General features: G+C 35.0%; 1 protein-coding gene across 2 annotated transcripts in view; it reads right to left on the bottom strand.

Moving 5' to 3' along the window:
* Positions 1 to 21,889, bottom strand: part of ATP7A (ATPase copper transporting alpha) — a 148,504-nt gene that overhangs the window by 74,645 nt on the left and 51,970 nt on the right. For both annotated transcript variants that reach the window (XM_074324184.1, XM_019716367.2), the window contains exons 3-6: positions 13,307 to 13,796; positions 12,049 to 12,774; positions 7,540 to 7,746; positions 3,021 to 3,184 (exon numbers count right to left, since the gene is read on the bottom strand). In XM_074324184.1, coding sequence (XP_074180285.1) covers positions 3,021 to 3,184; positions 7,540 to 7,746; positions 12,049 to 12,774; positions 13,307 to 13,796 — 1,587 coding nt within the window. The remainder of the gene's footprint in view (positions 1 to 3,020; positions 3,185 to 7,539; positions 7,747 to 12,048; positions 12,775 to 13,306; positions 13,797 to 21,889) is intronic.

The following is a 21,889-nucleotide window of genomic DNA, read 5'->3' as shown; positions in this document are numbered from 1 at the left end:
TGTCTCACCAAATAAAGGATATCAATAAAGAGATAGATATCATTTAAAAGGCCCAGTGGAAAGTCTGGAGTTGAAAAGCAGAAAAACTGAAATGAAAGCAGTACCTAGAGGGAAATTTATAGTTATAAATGCCAATATTAAAAAATAATAAAGATCTCAAATAAGTAATCTAACCTTCCATATTAAGACACTAGAAAAAGAACAAACTAAACCTAAAGCAAGTCGAATGAAGGAAATAATAAAGATTAGTGTGAAAAGCAATAAAAGGGAGAACAGAGAAAATCAACAAAACCAAAAGTTGGTTCTTTGAAATGATCAACAAAATTGACAAACTTTTTGTAGATGTCTGACCACTGCACTGTTCACCTGAAGCTGAATAATACTGAATGACAACGATAATTAAATACATATCTGTTTGGAATGCAAGGAGATTATTTAGGGCAGTGAGTCTCAATTCTAGTGGTGGTGAAGAAGAAGTAGGCAGAGTCTCTGTTGGCCATTTGTATGTCCTCTTTGGAGAAGTGTCTGTTCAGGTCTTCTGCCCATTTTTTAACTGGATTGTTTTTTGTTGTTGAGTTGTATGAGTTCCTTATGTATTTTTGGATATTAGCCCCTTATCGAAGCAAAATAAGTCAGACAGAAAAATCGAGAACCATATGATTTCATTGATATGTAGTATATAAAACTGAAAACAACAAAAGAACAAGACAAACAAATGAAGGAAAAAAAACTCATAGACATAGACAATAGTTTAGTGGTTACCAGAGGGTAAGGGAGGAGGGGGGTGGTAGATGAGGGTAAAGGGGATCAAATATATGGTGATGGAAAGAGAACTGACTCTGGGTGGTGAACATATAATGCAATATATATGATGTATTACAGAACTGTACACCTGAAATCCATGTAACTTTACTAACAATTGTCACCCCAATAAACTTAAAAATAAATAAATAAATAAATAAATAAATAAATAAATAAATAAATGTGTGTGTGTGTGTGTGTGTGTGTGTTTGTGTGTGTAGTCACAGGATGTGGAGTACAGCATAGGGAATAGTAAATGGAATTGTAATAGCTATATACAGTATTAGAGGGGTAGTAGATTGGAGGAGGGGGTTATTACTTTGTGAGGGGTGTAATGTTTAACTATTACATTGTTTTGTACACCTGAAACTAATAAAAACAATAAATAATAAAAATAATTTACAAATAGAGAAAAAAAATCAACTAACTTTTGTCTAGACTGACCAAGGGAAAAAAGTAGGAAGACTCAAATGATTAACATCAAGAATGAGGCGTGACTGCTAGCTAATAGGTATGGGGTTTATTTTGGGGGTGATAAAAATGTTTTGAAATTAAATAGTGGTGATAGTTGCAAAACTCTATACTGAAAACCATTGAATTGTACCCTTTAAAAGAGGTAGTTTTATGATGTGTGAATTATATTTCAATAAAGCTATTAATTTTTAAAAGTCTTTAAAAAATAAAAATCTATCCATTCTTTATAATAGCTGCTTAGTATCCCACAGTACGGATGCATCATAATTCACCAAGTCCTTAATGACTGACATTTAGTTTTTTTCCCTATCTTTTGCTATTATAAACAATAATATAATGAACATCTTTGAACATGCAATTTCATACATATGCAAATATGTCTGTTGGATAAGCTCCTACTTCTGAGGCAAAGGCTATGCAAAATGTTACTTTTGATAGATATTCCCAAATTCCCCTGTTCAGATCTTGTATCAATTGACACTGCAAGAGCAATATTTAAGAGATCGCAAACACAGTGTTAACAAAATTCTTTTTTATCTTTACCAATCTGGTAGGTGAAAAATGGCATTTTAGTGGAGTTTAAATTTGCTTTACTCTTATTACAAAATGAGGTTGAACATCTTTTCATATGTTTAAAGTGGTACTGTTTTGGCTTTTCTGCAAACTGTCGGTTCATATACTTTACCATCTTTCCTTTGGGTAGCTGGCTCTTTTCTTATTGATTTATAACAGTTCTTCATATATTAAGAAAATTAACTTTCATCTATGATATAAATTGCAATTATTTTACTTGCCTTTTGACTTTATGGTGCTTTTCTCCCAAGAAGAAATTTTATGTACATGAATTTATCAATCTTTTCCTTTTCTGGGTTTTGTATGATATTTAGAAAGGTCATTCCTACTTTAATATTATTTTTTAAATAATGGATTAGATGCTACCATTGGGGAAAGCTGGGTAGAGGCTACATGGAAATTCTCTGTACTGTTTTTGCAACTTATTTGTGAGTCTAAAATTATTTCCACAATGGACTGATAGACTCATGTACAATACAACAAATACAGTAAAATGTTAATTGTAGAATCTAGGTGGTGTCTATAAGGGTGTCCACTGTATAATTCTTTTGACTTTTCTGATGTCTGAAATTTTTATAATAAAATACTTTTTTAAAATTCTAAATATTTCTTCTAGTAAATTCACGGTTTCATTTTTCACATTTAAATTTTTCAGCTGGAATTTATTTTGTTACAGGGTTAAGCTTTTCATTTTAATTGTTTAAGTTATACAAATAAAATTTGATTTGCTGGGTTGGAGAAAATGATCATTTTAAACGAATATGCTGCATCACTTCTTGGCCTTTTGACTAAGATCAAGTATAAACCAATATGCTTTACATCTGTTTTTATGACTTCATTTATAAAACTTAAGTCTTTAATGCATCTGGAATTTATTCTTTTACATGCTACTAGGTAGGAATTGTATTAAATTTTTAAAAGTTGATTTTTCATTTATTCATTCTAACCTAATTCTTCTTTTTTGATTCTTGATAGAGATATGATGATTATCTTTTACATTCCATGCTTGAAGGCCACCATTAAGTCATATCTTATCCTTCCATTTTTCATTTTCCTTAATTTTCCCTTTATGCCTTATTTTCTCAACCTTTAATTATATTTGGAATTCTTTTCTGAATCCTCATTAAGTTTTTCCTGGAAATTTTATTAATTACACAAAAATTCTTACTTACAACAAGTTCCAAAACACCATCTCCTTCATCAGCATTTTCTATCATAGTGGTTCCAAATCCAAGCTCTCGGATGAATTCGGCTATCATCGGGGGTTGTATAACAGCAGGATTATATCTTACTTCTGCCTTGCCAGCCATCAGAGCCACAAGTACAGAATATATTCCTAGGATAATAAGAAAAACAATTGAGATAATACTCATTATAAAAAGAGTGATGTTATAATAGTTTTGCTATTTTTTCATTTAACTGGGAAAGGATTACAGTGAATCTAGAGAAATTCATTACTTAATTTTTCTATAGTCTTGAACACAAACCAAACAAAACTATTTCAAAATGGGGCCTTATGTTCTTAAACTTTTTATTATGGAAATGTTCAATGATATATATACAAAAGAGAGAAGAACATAATAAACTTGCTGTACTGATCGCCCAGCTTAAACAATTATCAATAATACCAGGCTAATCTTGTTTCACTGATATTCCTACCCACTTACTCCCTGCCCTCTACCGTGATTATTACTATTTAAAAAAAATTTTTTTATTGGGGAATATTGGGGAACACTGTGTTTCTCCAGGGCCCTCTAGCTCCAAGTCGCTGTCCTTCAATCTAGTTGTGGAGGGCACAGCTCAACTCCAAGTCCAGTCACCGTTTTCAATCTTTAGTTGCAGGGGGCGCAGCCCAGCATCCCATGCGGGAATTGAACCGGCAACCTTATTGTTGAGAGCTCACGCTCTAACCAACTGAGCCATCTGGCCGCCCCTCCGGAAGCTCAATCTTCAATCTAGTTGTGGAGGGAGCAGCTCACTGGCCATGTGGGAATTGAACCGACAACCCTGTTGTTCGCACTCTAACCAACTGAGCCATCTGACCGCCCTACCCTGATTATTTTGAAGCAAATCCCAGGCACCACATCATTTCATTACGTAAATATTAAAATATGTATGTCTAAAAGATAATGACTCTTGTCTTTAAAAAAAACATAATATCATGTTTCCCCGAAAATAAGACCTAGCCGGACCAACAGCTCTAATGCGTCTTTTGGAGCAAAAATTAATATAAGACCCAGTCTTATATGATAGAAAACCCGGTCTGGGTCTTATATTAATTTTTGCTCCAAAAGACGCATTAGAGCTGATGGCCTGGCTAGGTCTTATTTTCGGGGAAACACAGTACCTAAAATAATTCTTCAATATCATCAAATATCCAGGCAATATTCACATTCCGCAATTGTCTTATAACTGTTTATTACTTTAACAGTTCGTTTGAATTGGGATTCAAATAAGGCCCATGAATTGCAATCAGTTGAGGCGATATCATGTAAATATAAAGCATTTTTAAAAACTAGTAAGATGCGAGTCCTAGAGAAAGGAACTCTTGCACTTAGGAAATCACTGCAGTTGTAGCAAAGAATCCAAGAATGTAACCAACATATTCATTATAATATTATCAAATAATAGTAATTTCTTAAAACTCTCAAGTTTTACTGTCAGGTACACACTAATCTAAAATGCTCTTATTCCTAGAATAAAAAATTGCCAAACAGGAGTTCATTTTATGGCAGTCACACTGTTCTCTGGTGCTTTGTGTTAACAACCATCCCACTTCTCTAGCTAGCTATTGCTGTTATCGGCAGGAAGAAAATGAATTCCACATAGCAGAAGTAGCATCTCGTTCTAGGAATCTGTGGCATTTGGTAGCTACCTGATAGGGAATAGGGGTCAATAATCCATAGGTCAGCTCTGGGGTTTGATAAAAATAAAAAATTAATCAAATATTAATTTACTAATAGTTTTTAATAAGAAAACAAAGAATCTAATGTAATCTAAGTTTTCTAAATAAAATGCTTCTCAGAGCTTTGTGGGTACCAAATAATTCAGAGGATTGTTTCAGAGGAAAGTATCAGTAATAAGAGAAACTTTATAAAGTAGGAAAAAAAAATCATTTTGCTTCAGTTGAACATAGTCTACAACCAAACAAAAATAGAAGGAAAACAGATTTTTTAAGTTTCAAAAACAGGTTTCACACGAGGTGTGATCAACAAACACGGTGAATGTTTAAATTAAAAATTATTACAGTAAAAGACACATTACCATGAGTTCCCCTCAAAATACCGCCCCTTGCTTCGAACACACTTATCCCATTGTTCTTGCCACTTTCTGAAGCAGTTCTGGAAGTACTCTTTTGTGAGTGTCTTTAGTTGCGCTGTTGTGGCTGCCTCGATGTCCTGAATTGATTCAAAATGTTTACCTTTCATGGTCATTTTGACCTTGAGGAATAGCCAGAAGTCGCACAGTATCAGTTCCAGTGAATAAGGTGGATGAGGAAACACCGTAATGTTTTTGTTTGACAGAAATTGCCGTACCAGAAGTGATGTGTGACATGGAGCCTTTCCATTGTGATTAAAAAAAACAAACAAAAAAAACACACATGGTGAATGCTGCTACCAAGTGCCATCCAACAGAAAGGCAGGGATCTTCAATACAAGACATGGTGTATCAAACCTTAGTAACAGTGTGTGACAAGTTTCAACTTCTTTGGTGCAGTCAGTTGGGTGTGAGCTACGGTTGAGAGAAGGTGTGTTTTAAAGTGTGCCATAAATCACCCTCCATCGTCACAACACTCTGTGTCACGCATCGCTTCTGGTATGGCAATTTCTGTCAAATAAAAACATTATGGTGTGTCCTCATCCACTTTATTCACGGGATCTGGCACGATGCAACTTCTGGCTATTCCCCAAAGTAAAACTGATTCAGGACATCGAGGCAGCCCCAAGTGTCTTTAGCGCAACAAAGACACTCACAAAAGAGGACTTCCAGAACTGCTTCAAAAAGTGGCAAGAATGATGGGATAAGTGCGTTTGAAGTGAGAGGGAGTAATTTAGGGGGATTAATGGCAATGTGCCTTTTACTGTAATATTTTTATTTATTTATACATCTCCGTATCTTTTGATCACAACTCATACTTTTATAAATTATGGATAATTTTTAAAATTCTTACTTCAAACTATAATTAGAACTCTTTCTATTCATTTTAAGAAATATAATGCAGTCTCAACTGTGAGGGGACAAGTGTTATTTTGTTAAAAAAAAAAAAGTGAATGCAGTAGCCTAGCTGGGACAGAATATAGACAAGATAATATTGAACTGGAGATGGCTCTTCATAACACATCTTGTTATAATAATGTCTTGGCCTTTATATATAAGGCAATTCTACTGGCCACAGGCCTGCATTATCACTATATATTATTTGAGTTGTTTCCCTAATAGTGGGAATAAGCTTATACTAATCTTACATATTTGGCCCTTGTGACTAAGAGCACGTGAACACACAATGCAATATATAGATGATGTATTATAGAACCGTACACTGGAAACCTATATCATTTTATTAACCCATGTCACTCCAATAAATTTAATTTAAAAATATCAATGTGATGAAAGCCAAACAAACACAAAAACAAGGGGCAACCGGTTAGCTCAGCTGGTTAGAGCGCAATGTTCATAACACCAATGTTGCGGGTTCGACCCCCACATGGGCCACTGTGAGCTGTGCCCTCCACAACTGGATTGAAACAACTACTTGACTTAGAGCTGATGGGTCCTGGACAAACACACTTAAAAAACAAAACAAAACAAAAACAGACAAACAAAAAAGCATCTGGGGCTAGGGCTACCTAAGTACCAAACCTACGACTTCAGTCTCATTAAACATAATTACATATCTCTATGGTTAACAAATCTGCTATGTGATACTGTGAAGTCTAGTAACATGACTGGAAATTTATAAGCTAAAACATCAGAGTGTGACTGAATAAAAAAAAATATGTTGTAGAATATATAAGATTTTATAACCTGAAATTAAAACTTACACACAAAATTAAGTAACTTTTGAACATTTTTACTACAAGCAAAGAAAGATCAGTGATCAAACTGTTTGAAGCAAACTATATAATTCTAAACAAACTTTTTGGTCTCATGCTTTGCCTGGGTATAGTAATTCCAAAACTTACGGATTCTAATAGTTTTTCACATAACTTTATCAGGAAATGTATGTTTCTTAAAATCCATTGCAGCCACAGTCAATAAAGAATGGTAATCTTATGCATTTCCTTCTGCTATTTTCCTACAAATTTCATTGATATTAAAATGTGATCATAAAATATATGGTGATGGAAGGAGAACTGACTCTGGGTGATGAACACACAATGGGATTTATAGATGATGTAATACAAAATTGTACACCTGAAATCTATGTAATTTTACTAACAATTGTCACCCTAATAAATTTAGTAAAAAAAATGTGATCATAAGGCAAACATGATAGGAACTATATCTAAGGGAACAAAACACTACCAAAACCTGGCTGTCAGAAAATCAAGGTTGTCCTGCACATCACTGATAGTCTTTATGAGGCCTTGGTAAGGATCATAAATGTGGTAACAAAGCACATAGGAGAACAAAAAAAGGATAGGGTCGTTAAACTAGAACCTAAAACAACAGGCTTTAAGATTGTCTCACCTTCTTCTCGTCTTAAATTCCGTTCAATGTTTGCTACACAGGAAGCACAAGTCATACCAGTGACCTGTATGTAACACTTAGATAAAGTCCTTGCCTCCTCCTTCTCGTCAATTGGTGTCAAAATTTTAGTATGAAATTCATTAGTTGAGGTCAAAAGTGGCATTTCCGATGAGGGCTGAGCTATTACTACCATTGGTTCATTTGTATCTGGTGGACAGGAAAAGATTTTTATCATTTGAGGTATTCTCCAGCTGCATCCTTGTCATTCATCACAATCCACTCCTTCAGGCACTGACAATCCATTCCTTTAAAACCAGCATGGACCTAGAGCCCTCAGCAATGTTATCTTTACACTTTCTAGGAAGTGACTTCCAATCTCAATGCTGCCCATCCCAGTGCTGAGGAAAATCTGAACTAACTGAATAAACAAAAGTTCTTCCAGCCATTATTTCCACACCAAAACCTAGGTAGAGAGTAGTTTCTTAACGGATAGCTCTTATTTTTATAACAAATTTTTATCATTATGTTAACAATTTACATACTGGCATTAAAGCAATTCATGATACAGTTAAGTGAAACAAAAAGCAATTTACAAAACAGCACTGCAGTATGATGGAATTTTTTAAAAATTTGAGTGTATGTCTATATGAAAACATGCTTAAGAAAGCCTGAGAGGCTACAAGCCAAAGTATGAATGGTGGCTACTTCCAGGGAATGCAGTTAGAGCAGGAACAGAATGACAAATGAACAAATTTCCTCTAGAGACACTTCTGTATATTATACTTGAATTTTTAACACTAGTATATAGTATTTTTAAAATTAAAATTTTTTTGTGGACAGTGGAAGAAGAGGCAAGGAGGAGTAAGTCAGCAGTAATCATTTTGCACAAAGGCGTATTCGGAGAACCCATCCATAGAATGTTTAGGGACTGTGGAACAGTGGGAAGGACCTATCGTCCCAGTAGCTCCCTTGTAGCCTCAGAAAGTCTGCCATTCTGTTTTAGTTTATCCAGTATTTAGTTTACTGCAGTATTAGTCACCTCCCAGGAAGGAACAAATTATTCTCTCTAGCATATCCATGCACCTGCAAAAAAAGCTGAAGATTTTCTACTCTCCTGTAGAGACAAGGAGGAAAAGAAGTGATGTGGGAATTTCCACTAACCTATCTAACTTGTTCTTTCTTCCCCTTCAGAAAAAAAAAAATTCAGGTCTATTTGGACAGGCCACAGAGGAAGCCCTACATAGCCAAGTTGGTTTTCAGGATGTTGAAGAAAGGCATTTTTGAATAAACTTTAACAACAGCCTGGCATTTCACTAATTAATAATGATATACACTCCTCTAATCAGTATAATAACAGCTCTAAAATTTTAATACACATACAGTCACCTGGGGGATCTTGTTAAAATGCAGATACTGATTCAGTACATGTAGGGTAAGGCCTGAGATTCTACTTTTCCACCGAGCTCCCAGGTAATGGTAGTACTGCCTGTCTGAGTATAGCAAAGGCCACTGAATAGCAAAGGACTAGATTCACCCAATTCTGAAATTAGTCTCTGCTCTGGAGTGAATCACTTTAGAAAACTATACTTATTCACCCAGATTATGAGAGCATTATTTAAAACATAAAGGTCAAAATTTACCAAATAGTACCATTATGTTAAAGAACTCAAAAAGCAGGCTCATTTGCCCAAAGGAAATAGCTCTGGCTTTGAAAAACAAAACCACTATTTAAATCTAGCCAAGATCATACTACATTCTCTCATAATTACTATCAAGAGTTAATTTTGAATTTGGACAATGAAAAAAAAAAAAGTTTACACTGCAAATTACTTTAGGTCTTCTTCCAGAATAAGTTATTTCAGAGGTAACCGAGGATACCATCTGTAATTTTCGCATTCTAGAAGTACAGTATTAAATTAAGCAACAGAAGTAGTCCCTTTTGGTTACCTCGACATGATGTCTCAACAAACATCCATAAAAATGTGACCTTTACCCCGGCAAGCAGAAGAGCAAAAGCTACCATCTTCCACAGAGACAGTGCAGGTGTTAAAATGCCACAATAAATTAAACAGATATAGTTTCTTTAAATGAGTGTTTCTATAGGCTGTAGCAACACTACTTATATCTAAATGAATTAAAAAAGAAGGTAAACTTTCCTGGACTTGAGACACCAATCAGAAAATATTTCAAAAATTTCAAGGAAATAGTTCCACTCTGATCCTCTAAACTGATAAATTCAGTGTCTGAAGTAATGTGAAAAATACATAATTAGAAAATGGCTTAAGAGATACAGCGAGCTAGAGAAAGATGAGGGAGAGGGCAAAGATATGGAGTACTGGCCTGTGCTTCCTGAGAGCACGTCCCAGGCCTCTAGGTCTGTGTCAAACTTAAAGCCCACTCTTCAGGCTGAAGTTCAAGGTCAAGCAAACAGGCATTTTTCCCAGAAAGACTGGGGTGTGTGCCAGTCCACTGTTTGAGCAGTGTCCTGGGGGTGGCAGCCTACCAAGAACTATCTCTTGGTCCTGTCAAACCCAGGAATGTAAGCCCGCCAGACCACCAGGGCCAGGCAATCAAGGGGCATCACTTGGGCAGCAACCTGAAAAACTCGGGAACCAGATGCCTGTAAAAGCTCCTTTCTAGACATACAGGCACTCTGGAGTGTAGCAGATGGAGAATGTGAGAGGGAGAGTGCAAAGATGGTGCCCACCAGCTGAAGCAAGGCAGAGTGGTAGCAATACTTAACAAATAGACTTTAAAACAAAGGCTATAACAAGAGACAAACAAGGAAACAGTAATACCACTTCTAGGTATTTATCTGAAAAAACCCAAAACGTTACTTCAAGGGGACATATGCATCCATATGGTCACTGTGCCATTATTTACAATAACCAAGAAGTGGAGGCAGCCTGGGTGTCCATCAATGGGTGAATAGATAAAGAGGAGGTGATACATATATACAATGGAATATTGCTTGGCCGTGGACATGAATAGATTCTTGCCACCTGCAGCAGCATGGATGAACCTGGAGGGTATTGTGCTGAGTGGAGTATGTCAGACTGAGAAAGACAGATGAAATGTGATTTTGCTTACATGTGGGATCTAAAGCACAAAATAAAGAACCAAACAAAAGAGAAACAAATTCATAGGTACAAATAACATTTTGATGGCTGCCAGATGGGAGAGGGTTGAGGGGATGGGTGAAAAGGGTAAAGGGATTAAGAAGTACAAATTGGTTGTTATAAAGGAGTCAAGGGGATATAGGGTATAGCATAAGAATTACAGTCAATAATACTGTAATAACTATGTATGGTGTCAGATGCATACTAGAGTTGTTCGGGTAATAGATGGGAGGGGGTTGGTGAGCAGGGTGAAAAGGGGAAAGGGATTAAGAAATACAAATTCGTCATTTCAGAACAGACATGGGGATGTAAAGCATAGAAAACATAGTCAATGTTATGGTAATAACTATAGACTAGTCAGGGGGATCACTTCTTAAATTATATAAATGTCTCACCACTATGCTATGCACCCAAAATTAATATAAAATAATATTGAATGTCTACCATAATTATTTCAGCATGTGTTTATATAATTTTTATGCTTTTCAGTTTTAGTGAGCTTGATAGAGTATATTGTTATTTGATATCCTTCATTATAATCAGAAGAACAAAGGTTAATGATGACATTGTCTGGAAATTAGTTGAACTACTTTCCCACTGTTATTTACAGCAAGAAATTTCATTAGGGCATTCCCAGTTTAATTCAAGACTTTGTTCAATTCCAGTTCAAAACAGCAAGTTTGCATAGGCAAATTCTACTGGTTTCAGTTCAAGGTAAGAGCTGTCAGGAATTAGGAAGACTTTGGGCCAGTTCTAGAGTTAGTTTAACTTTGATAGCCTAAATTTAAAATTGCAGTTAAAATTCTATGGCTTATTTCTTTTTAAAATAACATTTACTTCTCTCCTTATATATACATAACTATATACATACATACATCCTTGTCACAAAATAACTTAAAATACATAGGAAAGCACAATGGAAACAAATATCACCATTATCCTACCACTTGCACATAACCACTTTTAAATTTTAGTTCATGTGCTACCAAGAATGTTATCCATTCATATACATAAGTAACATACACATGGTAGAAATCTTTATACATGTGTCTATAAAATTTTGATGATAATGAATTTACAGCTTTTTATCTTATTTTTTTAATTTAATAAAATATTTCAGACACACTCCTGTGGCATTAAGTATCTTTAATACCATAATTTTTATGGCTTTATAACAATTTCATCACATGATGTATCGTGATTTAATGTTTCCAAATTATTATGCAAACATCCCTATACATCTTTGTATATATCACTACTTCCTTCGGACATATTTCCAAAAAGTAGAATTACAGTGCCTATTCTCATTTCTCATGGATAAAAGCCAAAAGAATCAGCAAAATGGAGATAAAAGAACATGACGGGAATCAAAGAAAAAAGTGATGATTACCTGACAAGGTAGCATCAAATCCCATGTCTTCTATTGCTTCTCTCAAAGTTTCTGGAGAGGTTAGCAGAGGATCAAACTCAACAGTTCCATTACTATTTGCAAGGGATACTCGTATAGATTTTACACCTGGCTTTTTTGATATGACACCCTCAATAGACTGCACACAAGAATTACAAGTCATGCCATCGATGTTTATTACGGCTTCTTGAGTCAGAGGTTGGCTAACTATGTTCAAAGGAATCTTTTGAAGAGATGAGCTAGAAGGAGAGTTTGAGGTACTCTCAACTTCATTTGTAATACTAACTCTATATTGCCCTAGTGATATGGCTTCTATTGCTTTTCTCAGGGTTTCTGGAGAGACTGAGCTTGAATTGTACTTTACTATAGCAGATTTATTCTCTAAAGAAACTACTGTGCTGCTTACATATTGGAGTGTAGATAAAGCACTTTCAATATTTGACACACATGATTTACAATGCATGCCATCTATGATAAAAGTGACTGTGGAATCATTGGTATATGATGGACTCCTTTGCTGTGACCCGTCTGAGGATTTGACTGGTGTGTTCTTTAGACGTTCTATATCAATCGCTCCCAATTTGAGATACTTAGGCTGTTTTTTGATGAATGCTGGGAAGCCCACAGCTTCAATCTGCTTTTTTATTTCCTCTCCTGTGATAAGATCAGGCTGATAAACAATAGTAGCTTCTTGGTTGTCCAGGGAGACTAATTAATAAAAAGAAAAATAATTATTTAATTCAGTTATTCCTGGGCCACTTTAGAAAACATTCTGTAGAGTAAATCAATACTACACACAATTGTTCCTCTCTCATCGTTGTCATTATCATTTCTAAAAATATTTCTGTTCTTTTCAGAAAATCTTAGTGACATAGACTAGAAAAAAGAAAAAGGTATGTCCAGTATATCTATGGTCTCCAAGCTTCCGCATGCCTCAACAGAAAGACAGTAGAGGTAAAGAAGACACCAGGCATGTTGTATTAAAGGTCCTGAACTCCATGAATTGCCACCCCAGCTGCTGTCTCTGCTAGTTCAAGACTCATGTAACTTTTAATTATAATCATTAATTTTACTGACATTAATTCTGGGAATACACTGTACCTCAGACTTCATTAAGCAATAAGCATTCTAATACCACACGTTCAAAACCTATGCTTAAGAAGAAAGCAAAAAATTAAAAGACCCAAACAGAAAACTAAGCCTTACCAAACAATCAAACAAATAACAGCAGATATACTACCTTTAATTCGCTGAACACCTTGCAGTTTCCCAATTTTTCCTTCAATGGTGCTAGTGCATGAATGGCAGGTCATTCCTTCCACTTTCATCTTCAGCATGACTTCACCGGCTTGAGCCATACTGTAATCTTCGCAAGTTCCTGACTTTTTCTCCAGAGCTCTAGTATCTAAACTGAGATCCGGAACCAGCTCTATTATCTGATTGGCATTCACTAAAGAAGGGATTATTGTCACCACCACAGTTCTTTGCTGAGGGGAAATTTTAATGTCTGTCACACCCTTGGTCTTGAGCAATGTGCTTTGGATATGGTCCCATGGCGGAGCCAGTGAAGCAATAACAGTCAGACACACGGTGTTGGTTAAAACAGGGAGAGGGTTAGGATTGTGGAGAATAGCATCAAAGCCCATGTCATCAATAGCTTCCTGTAGGGTCTTTGGAGTCTGTAGTTTGGGATCATAAATAATAGTTGCATTTTTTTCTTCCAGTGAAACCTTTTGGAAGGAAATTTCAGAAGTCAGTTTAATTAAATTACATGACATAGAATCTAAAAACAGCAATCATCATACCACATTCAAGAAGAACGAGGCAGGTCAAGCAGGCTAGGCAACATTTGCAAGTGAGGAGGTGGCCCAGGTGAAGGTGCGAGGAAGGAGGTGGGTAAAAAAAACAAAGAAACAAACACTTCAGTCTAATGAAGTTTCTCTATTAGTTCTCATCCCTACTATTCTCCTTGGAAAGAAACACAAAATATCTTGTATACCTACAGGAATGGTAAAGCTATATGTAGGTATACGTGACTCAGGTACTGTTCAGACATTTGAAACATGCTCATAGACAAACACACCCTAGAATTATTACCATGACTGCATGCATCTCTTCGGCTGACATCTTACAAGAATTTATGATGTAGTCACACACACACACTTGGGAGTCAGAAGATTTGAGTTACAGTGTCAATTCTCCAATTATTGGCCAACTACACTCATTAGTTCTGCCATATGAAAAATGAGAAAATATGCCCTATTATCTTCCAGGGTTGTGATAAGGATCAGATGAGTAAACAGATAGGAAAGCAGTTCTTTGCAGTAGCGAGTTATATAAAAGTAAACACTGAACAACTAATATTTGTTAAGCACTTATTATATGTGCCAGCAACTGGGATTCTCAACATACCAAGCTAAGCATGACACAGTCACAGGAAGCAACACTAGAAGAGAGAACAGAGAAAATGGACACCCATTTGTTCCTGAGAACATGGGTCAGAAAAGGCTTCTTAGTGGAGATAAACCTGAATGTTAACGGACAAACAGAAACCAGCAAGGATATATAAGATGGAATTCCAGACAAACAGAAGCACAAGAGTAGAGAAAGATGACAGGCTGGAGAATTAGGGCAACTGTTTTATTATGAGGCCTTTTGTATGCCAATAAGGGTTTGTAATTTATCCTATAGGTGACACTGAGCCATGGAAAGTTAAGAGGGGGTGGCATGATTATATTTGCATTTTAGAGAAGAATCATTTTGGAGGCACTGTGGAAGATGATGCTGGGGTGGAGTGAAGTGACATGGGAGAACGGGAGATCAGCTAGGAAGCTACTGTGATTGCAGCAGTGGTACAATAGAAGGTCTGAATTAGGCATGGACACTGGGGGTAGAGAAAAGGAGCAATTCCAAGATACGTATAGGAGGGCAAGACCTAGTAAGGAGATTATAGAGGGTAAAGGAGATGACTAGGATGACTTACAGGTTTCTGGCATCAGCTAGTGGATAGATGGTGGTGCCATTAACTGATATCACAAAGAGGAAGTTAAGAGATTGTAGTGAAGAGAAAAAAAAAGATGAGGAATTAGTTTTAAACTGGTTGATTTTGAGAGGCAGTAGGGTATTAACGTTCTAAAAGCAGTTAGGTAGGGGTGTTGTTGTTATTATTATTATTGATTATTACTGATTCCTGGTGAAAAGCTTTGTTCCTTAAAATAAAAACAACTCCAAAATAATTAAAAGTAATTCACAGTAGGAAATCACACTTTAAATCATCTACAACAGTTAGATAGTTAAATCTTTCACTTATTTTAATATATCATATTTTTATTTCTTCCTTTAGCTTGGTAAGCAACAGCTATGTACTTGATGAAATCATGACATATGCCCGTGGCATGGAAAGTTTCTAAGACTGATAATTCTAGTTGGTCAGGTTGTTCCTAGTTATGGAAGAGATCACTAGCATAAATTATCTAAACCAGAAGTAGGAAAATAATTCATGTTTTGTTTTAGAATGCACTGTACAACATTTTCCATGAAAAAGCCACTGAATAGCCAAACCACATAAAGTTCGGACATACACTTTTGAAAGAGATGCAATATAAACATAGCCACTATAAAACGAAAGCTTTGTCTTTGTATCTTTAAAGAGAGAGATTCTTTTTTTAAGCATTAATTGCTAACCTCAGGGATGAGGTCAAATGATTTTGTGATTAAGAAAAGTACTTTAAAAAACTTAAACATTCAAACTAAAGGAGAAGATGCAGAACAGATGAGGAGTAGGGAAGAAGTGACTATAAAGTGGCAGCACAAGGGTGATGGGACTGTGCTATCTTGGTTGTGGTGGTAGTTAAATGAATCTATACTTGTGTTAAAATTCACCAAAGTAAAAAAGAAAAAAAAACAAACAAAAAACAGAACTGTACACCAAAACATAGTCTATTTTACTGAATAATTTTTAAAACAAAAAATTAAATAAGATTAAAAATTAAATTCCTCAGTTGCATTAGCCAGCCGTATTTCAAGTGTTAAATGGCCAATATAGCTAGTGGCTGCCATACAGGACAGGGTACACATAAAATAATGTCATTGTTGCAGAAAGTTCCACTGGACAGTACTGCTCTAGTACCAAACTTTTAAAAAAAGGAAGGGCGATTCTTTTCCCTTTAGGTTTAAATACATTGTATCTGGTATCTCTTAAATAAGACCTATTTTTAGGCTAATTTTTAAATTTTTATTTATTTTTAAACTAAATTTATTAGGGTAACATTGGTTAATAACATTATACAAGTTTCAGGTGTACAACTTTATAATACATCATCTGTATATTCCACTGTGTGCTCACTACCCAAAGTCTAGACTCTCTCTCACTATATATGTGACCTCTTTTACCCTCTTCATCATCTCTCCACCCCTTGAGCTAATTTCCCCCAAAAAAAATGTCAATTTACCAACATACCCAATGAGAAATTATTCTTAAAACTGATTTTAAAAGCAAACACCACTTTGTCAGTAAATGGTTAGCTATACTTTCTACTACTTTAGCCTATCTTCTCTTTATAAAAGACATAAGGAAATAAGGAAACTATGTACATAAAATACTATACAAAAATGTTGTATTACCCCCATGTTGTTTTCATGCTGCAGACTGGAAAACATTTCCTTATTTAGTAACTTCTATTTGTGTGTTTTAAAATTGGGCAAACACAGAGCACACACAAAAATGTTCCCCTTGTTCCCTTTTAAGGTAATAGCACTCAGACTTTCCGCTTAATGTTAGATATCAAAGAGACTTTTCAAGCCTAAGGTCTCAAAAGAAACAAAAACAAGCAGCTCCTTTGTTTCTTTCAAGAGGAAATTCACATAGTGATTATCACAATACTGTTCTGGATGCCAAGTCCTTGAGCAGGAAGCTAAAATAGCATTTATTTATTCAACAAATATTTACTAAGTACCTATTACGTGCCTGGCACTGTGCTAGCTGCTAGGGATGCAACGGTGAGCAAAAACAGGCACAGACTCCACAGAGCCGGAAACTGCTAGTAGCAGTCTGATTCTGGGCCTGTGCAGCTCCCGTTTCACAAAATCCCCACCAACAAAAACCACCTTTGCCTATTCCCTACAATTGTTCCAAAGTCTCAACAACTTGTCTTTTTCTCAGAGCCTTTCATTACAAACCAAAGCTGATATTTTTATTTTCAGAGGAACTATTTTTCCATTATATCATTAGTTCTTCTGAAAATAAACACAACAATCTACAAATTGTGAATGTGGTTCATAGGAAGGACTCAAGGTGGAGGACTACTCACTATATTTAGATGAAGGCAGGAGTGGGAGAGAAGAAATCAAACATACTCTGCAGCCCCAACAGCACTAATAGTGGTGCAGAGGGTGCTAACTGTCCACAAGGATTGTAAAGATCCATTATTTTAATGTGTAGGGTGTTCTTTATCTACTTAAATGTCTAAAATGTGAAATTCAGGCGTAGGATACTTTATCTGTATGTGATTTCTGTATAATTTGCATAAATATACAAAGCTGCATCAGCTCTTCTAAAGCAAGATTAAAGACAGAACCTTGGAGAAATCACCCTAACTTGAAGGGCTTCAGTTTCTTGAGAGACTGGACTAGATAATTCTTTTTAACTCTTAACTTTCTATGAAAGCTAAACACTTGTTATTACCACTTTTGGGGTAGTCATTAGTACATTTTTGTCTTTTGTATTCCTTCTCATTTGAATAAAAGGTGATCCAGTTTCCTTCATGAAGCCTAGGAGATTGAATATATTGCTAAAGAAACCCAGCAAGGAAATGAAAACTCCAAAGTCCATGTTCTTTCCATCCATAAATTATGAGGCAAAATGATCTTCAATTTCCTTGAAAAACTAAAATTCTATGCATGGGATTTGAGCAATGTGTGGCTTATAAAAGAAGGAAAAAAAACAAACGCCTGAAAAGTGTTTGAACCAAATTTTAGTTCTATGTTTGTCTCCCCCACCTCCCCTACATTTCCTATCTTCTCCCCTACTGGTTTAAATTAAAAATGATTTAGAGAATTATTTCATTGGGCTTTTAGCAGGATTGACAATCAGTACATTCTAACTTATCCCCATTTAAAAAAGTCACTTTGGACAAAGTCCCTGGCTAAAGTTTTAGCACATTGAAATTCCTTTTTATCTTATCCCTCCGGGAATTAATTTATATAAGTCATCAAAATAAATTCAGGTTAGTATGTTACTCAGTCAGTGTGCGAGTCTTCAGATGGCTTAAAGCCCACTTTTATCCTGTTTTTTAAAAAAATTAGTTTCAGGTGTATAAAACACCATAGTGATTAGACATTTATATACCTCACAAAGTGATAACCCCAATAAGTACATAGTTATTACAATATTATTGACTATATTCCCTATGCTGTACTTTATATCCCCATGACTATTTTTTTAAATTATAGTTGACATTCAATATTATTTTATATTAGTTTCAGGCATACAGCACAGTGGTTAGACATTTAGATAGTTTATGAAGTAATCTCCCTGATAAGTCTAATACCCACCTGACACTATACATAGTTTTTACAATATTATTGACTATAGTCCCCATACTGTACTTTACATCCCTGTGACTATTTTGCAACTACCAATTTGTACTTCTTAATCCCTACACCTTTCTCACCCAGCCCCTCAAATCCCCCACTCATCTAGTAACCATCAGTCTGTTCTCTGTATCTGTGAGTCTCTTTCTGTTTTGCTTGTTTATTTATTTTGTTCTTTAAGATTCCACATATAAGTGAGATATGATATTTGTCTTTCTCAATCTGACTTACCATGTTTCCCCAAAAATAAGGCCTAGCCAGACCATCAGCTCTGATGCATCTTTTGGAACCAAAATTAATATAAGACCAGGTCTTATATTGTATCATATTATATAAAACCTGGGCTTATATTATATTAAAATAAGACCGGGTCTTATATGATATTATATAAGACCTGGGCTTATATTACATTAAAATAAGACTGGGTCTTATATTATATGATATTACATAAGACCCAGTCTTATATTAAAATAAGATCGGGCCTTATGTTAATTTTGGCTTCAAAAGACGCATTAGAGCTGATGGTTCGGCTAGGTCTTATTTTTGGGTAAACATGGTATTTCACTTAGCATAATATCCTCTAGGTCCATCCAGGTTGTCGCAAATGGTAAGATTTCATTCTTTTTGATGGCTGAGTAATATTCCATTGTATATATGTACCACCTCTTTCTTATTCAATTGTCTATTTATGGGCAGTTAGGTTGCTTCCATATGTTGGCTACTGTGAATAATGCTGTAATGAGCATAGGAGTGCATGCATCTTTTGGAATTAGTGTTTTGCATTTCTTTGGATAAATACCCAGGAGAAGAACTGCTGGGTCATAAGGTCACTAATCATCAGAGAAATGCAAATTAAAACCACAATGAGATACCACTTCACACCTGTCAAAATGGCCACCATCAATAAATCAACAAACAAGTGTTGGTGAGGATGTGGAGTAAAGGGGACCCTTGTGCACTGTTGCTAGGAATTCAGACTGGTACAGCCACTATGGAAAACAGTGTGGTGGTTCCTCAAAAAATTAAAAACAGAACTACCTTATGACCCAGCAATTCCCTTTCTGAGTATTACATGGATTGACCTAGAGGTATTATGCTAAGTGAAATAAGTCAGACTGAGAAAGACAAATATGATCTCACTTGTATGTGGAATCTAAAGAACAGAATAAATGAGCAAACTAAATAGAAATAGACTCAGAGATACAGAGAACAGATGGTTACTAGATGGAAGAAGGGTTGTGGGGTTTGGTGAGAAAAGTGTAGGGATTATGAAGTACAAATTGGTAGTTACAAAATAGTCACAGGGATGTGAAATACAGTATGGGGAATATAGTCAATAACATAAAAATTATGTATAGTGTCAGACAGATGCTAGATTTATCAGGGAGGTCACCATATATATATATATATATATATATATATATATATATCCCACTTTCTTACATTTTCGTAACAACTCAACATAAAGGTAATCAGAGGTTTTTGAGAGTTTGAAAAGAGTCTTTCATTTTACAGAAACTGAAGTCAGAGAAGTGAAATGATTCATCAATTATCTTGAATTTCTAATATGTTTGATTCACCACCTACAATATATTTTTGGCTCCACTAAAAACTATTTTAACACAAAATTTTATTGTTTGTTGAAAAAATAATGTGTGTGTATTAATCAATTAACACTCTACTTTGATGCTTCAAGGTAGGGTACTGAAAATTAAAATATCAAAAGAGGAACATCAAGCTCTGAGATTAACAAACCCTTTTTGACTAGCTTAAATAAAAGCTACCACTTAAAACTATTAAATCAATTTATTAACGAGCAAAAGAATTCTTAGAGACTAGGACAATAACCCAAAACCAATCTAAAAATTCAAAACCCAAATATTTTAAAATTTAAAAGATGCAGAGATTGTGTTAGTTTTTTAAGTTGTAGCATTGGTTTTCATTAACTAAAATTATCTATAAACTTAGTGCTTTGTCAGAATTTTCACTGCTAATATGTCTTCATTTTACTTCAAAATTATACAACTAACGTATGATTATTCATTAAAAATTTTAAATACAAAGTTATAAAAAAAATAGCAAAAGTCCCTCTTCACTCCATTCCTCCACTGTAGATTTTTACCTTGGATTTGACCTTTCTTTCATTCTTGGGATAAAGATCAACTAAATCAGAAACCTAAGCCTCTTTGAATAACTGATTCTGTATCTTCATGCATGGATGACTACTACCTAGAAATTTATATTAAGCAAAATGCCTATATTACTCTAATAAAGTGTTTGAAAAAAATGAATGTTCAGTACACTATCACTTGCCATAGCAAAAGTCAGGAAACTAAAAAAGTTCCAAATAGGAATAAAAAGACTAACCTCTATATGTTGACGTGGAACGACATCTAAGGTATCTTTGCTAAGTGAAAAAAGCAAGGTGCACAACAATATGTATTTATATAAAAAAGGAGATTTTATACACACACACATATACACACAAATAAATAATTTTATATTCATAGTCTATTTGAAGAATACATACATACATAGCAAACTGATAACTGGTTTCCTTTGGGAGAGGGATTTTACTCTGTACATGTGTTACTTTTTCAAGCATTAAAAAAATAGTTAAGGGGAGCAAAGAATGTATTGGTCCACAGGATGAATTTAGTTACTGCTAGCATCTAGGTGGTCATTTTTAATAAAGGACAGTCTGTATTAGGAGAATAGACTGTAGCCTTTATCTGAATAAAGGGAAAAAGCACTCAAAAAGTTAGCAGTTTAAGTTTCAAGGACAAAGTAAGTAACTTGCTAATAAGGCATTAACCTTTGGAGCCATTGAGTACTTACATCTAATTAAATTTGTTTTTACATTTCCACTTTCAAAAAGGTCAAACAATCCGAGAGAAAGACCTTCACATTATATGCCCATTTCATTTTCCCTCTCAACAGACCACTGGAGTGATTAAATTAAACTTCAGGTTAATCCCTTTAAAGTCTGCAGTCTTGACATTGGCAGGACAAACAAAGCACATTACACTCCTTTACAAGCGCCACAATTTAAGACAAAATTCCCAAAATGTATTTAAATGCTGAAGCTGCAAAGAGAAATAATCATTCATTCTACTTATTCTAAAATTAGAGACTTTTTGACTCTCCTTGAATTTTGTTAATTAAAGCTCTAATCTGTTCTACTGTAGCATTTTTTCAATAAAGCAAGCCCACTCAATTTAACATCACAATT

Source organism: Rhinolophus sinicus, chromosome X, assembly GCF_036562045.2.
Source record: "Rhinolophus sinicus isolate RSC01 chromosome X, ASM3656204v1, whole genome shotgun sequence".
NCBI lineage: Eukaryota > Metazoa > Chordata > Mammalia > Chiroptera > Rhinolophidae > Rhinolophus > Rhinolophus sinicus.
The sequence above is the reverse complement of the archived record's forward strand: the minus strand, read 5'-3'. Positions and strand labels throughout refer to the sequence as shown.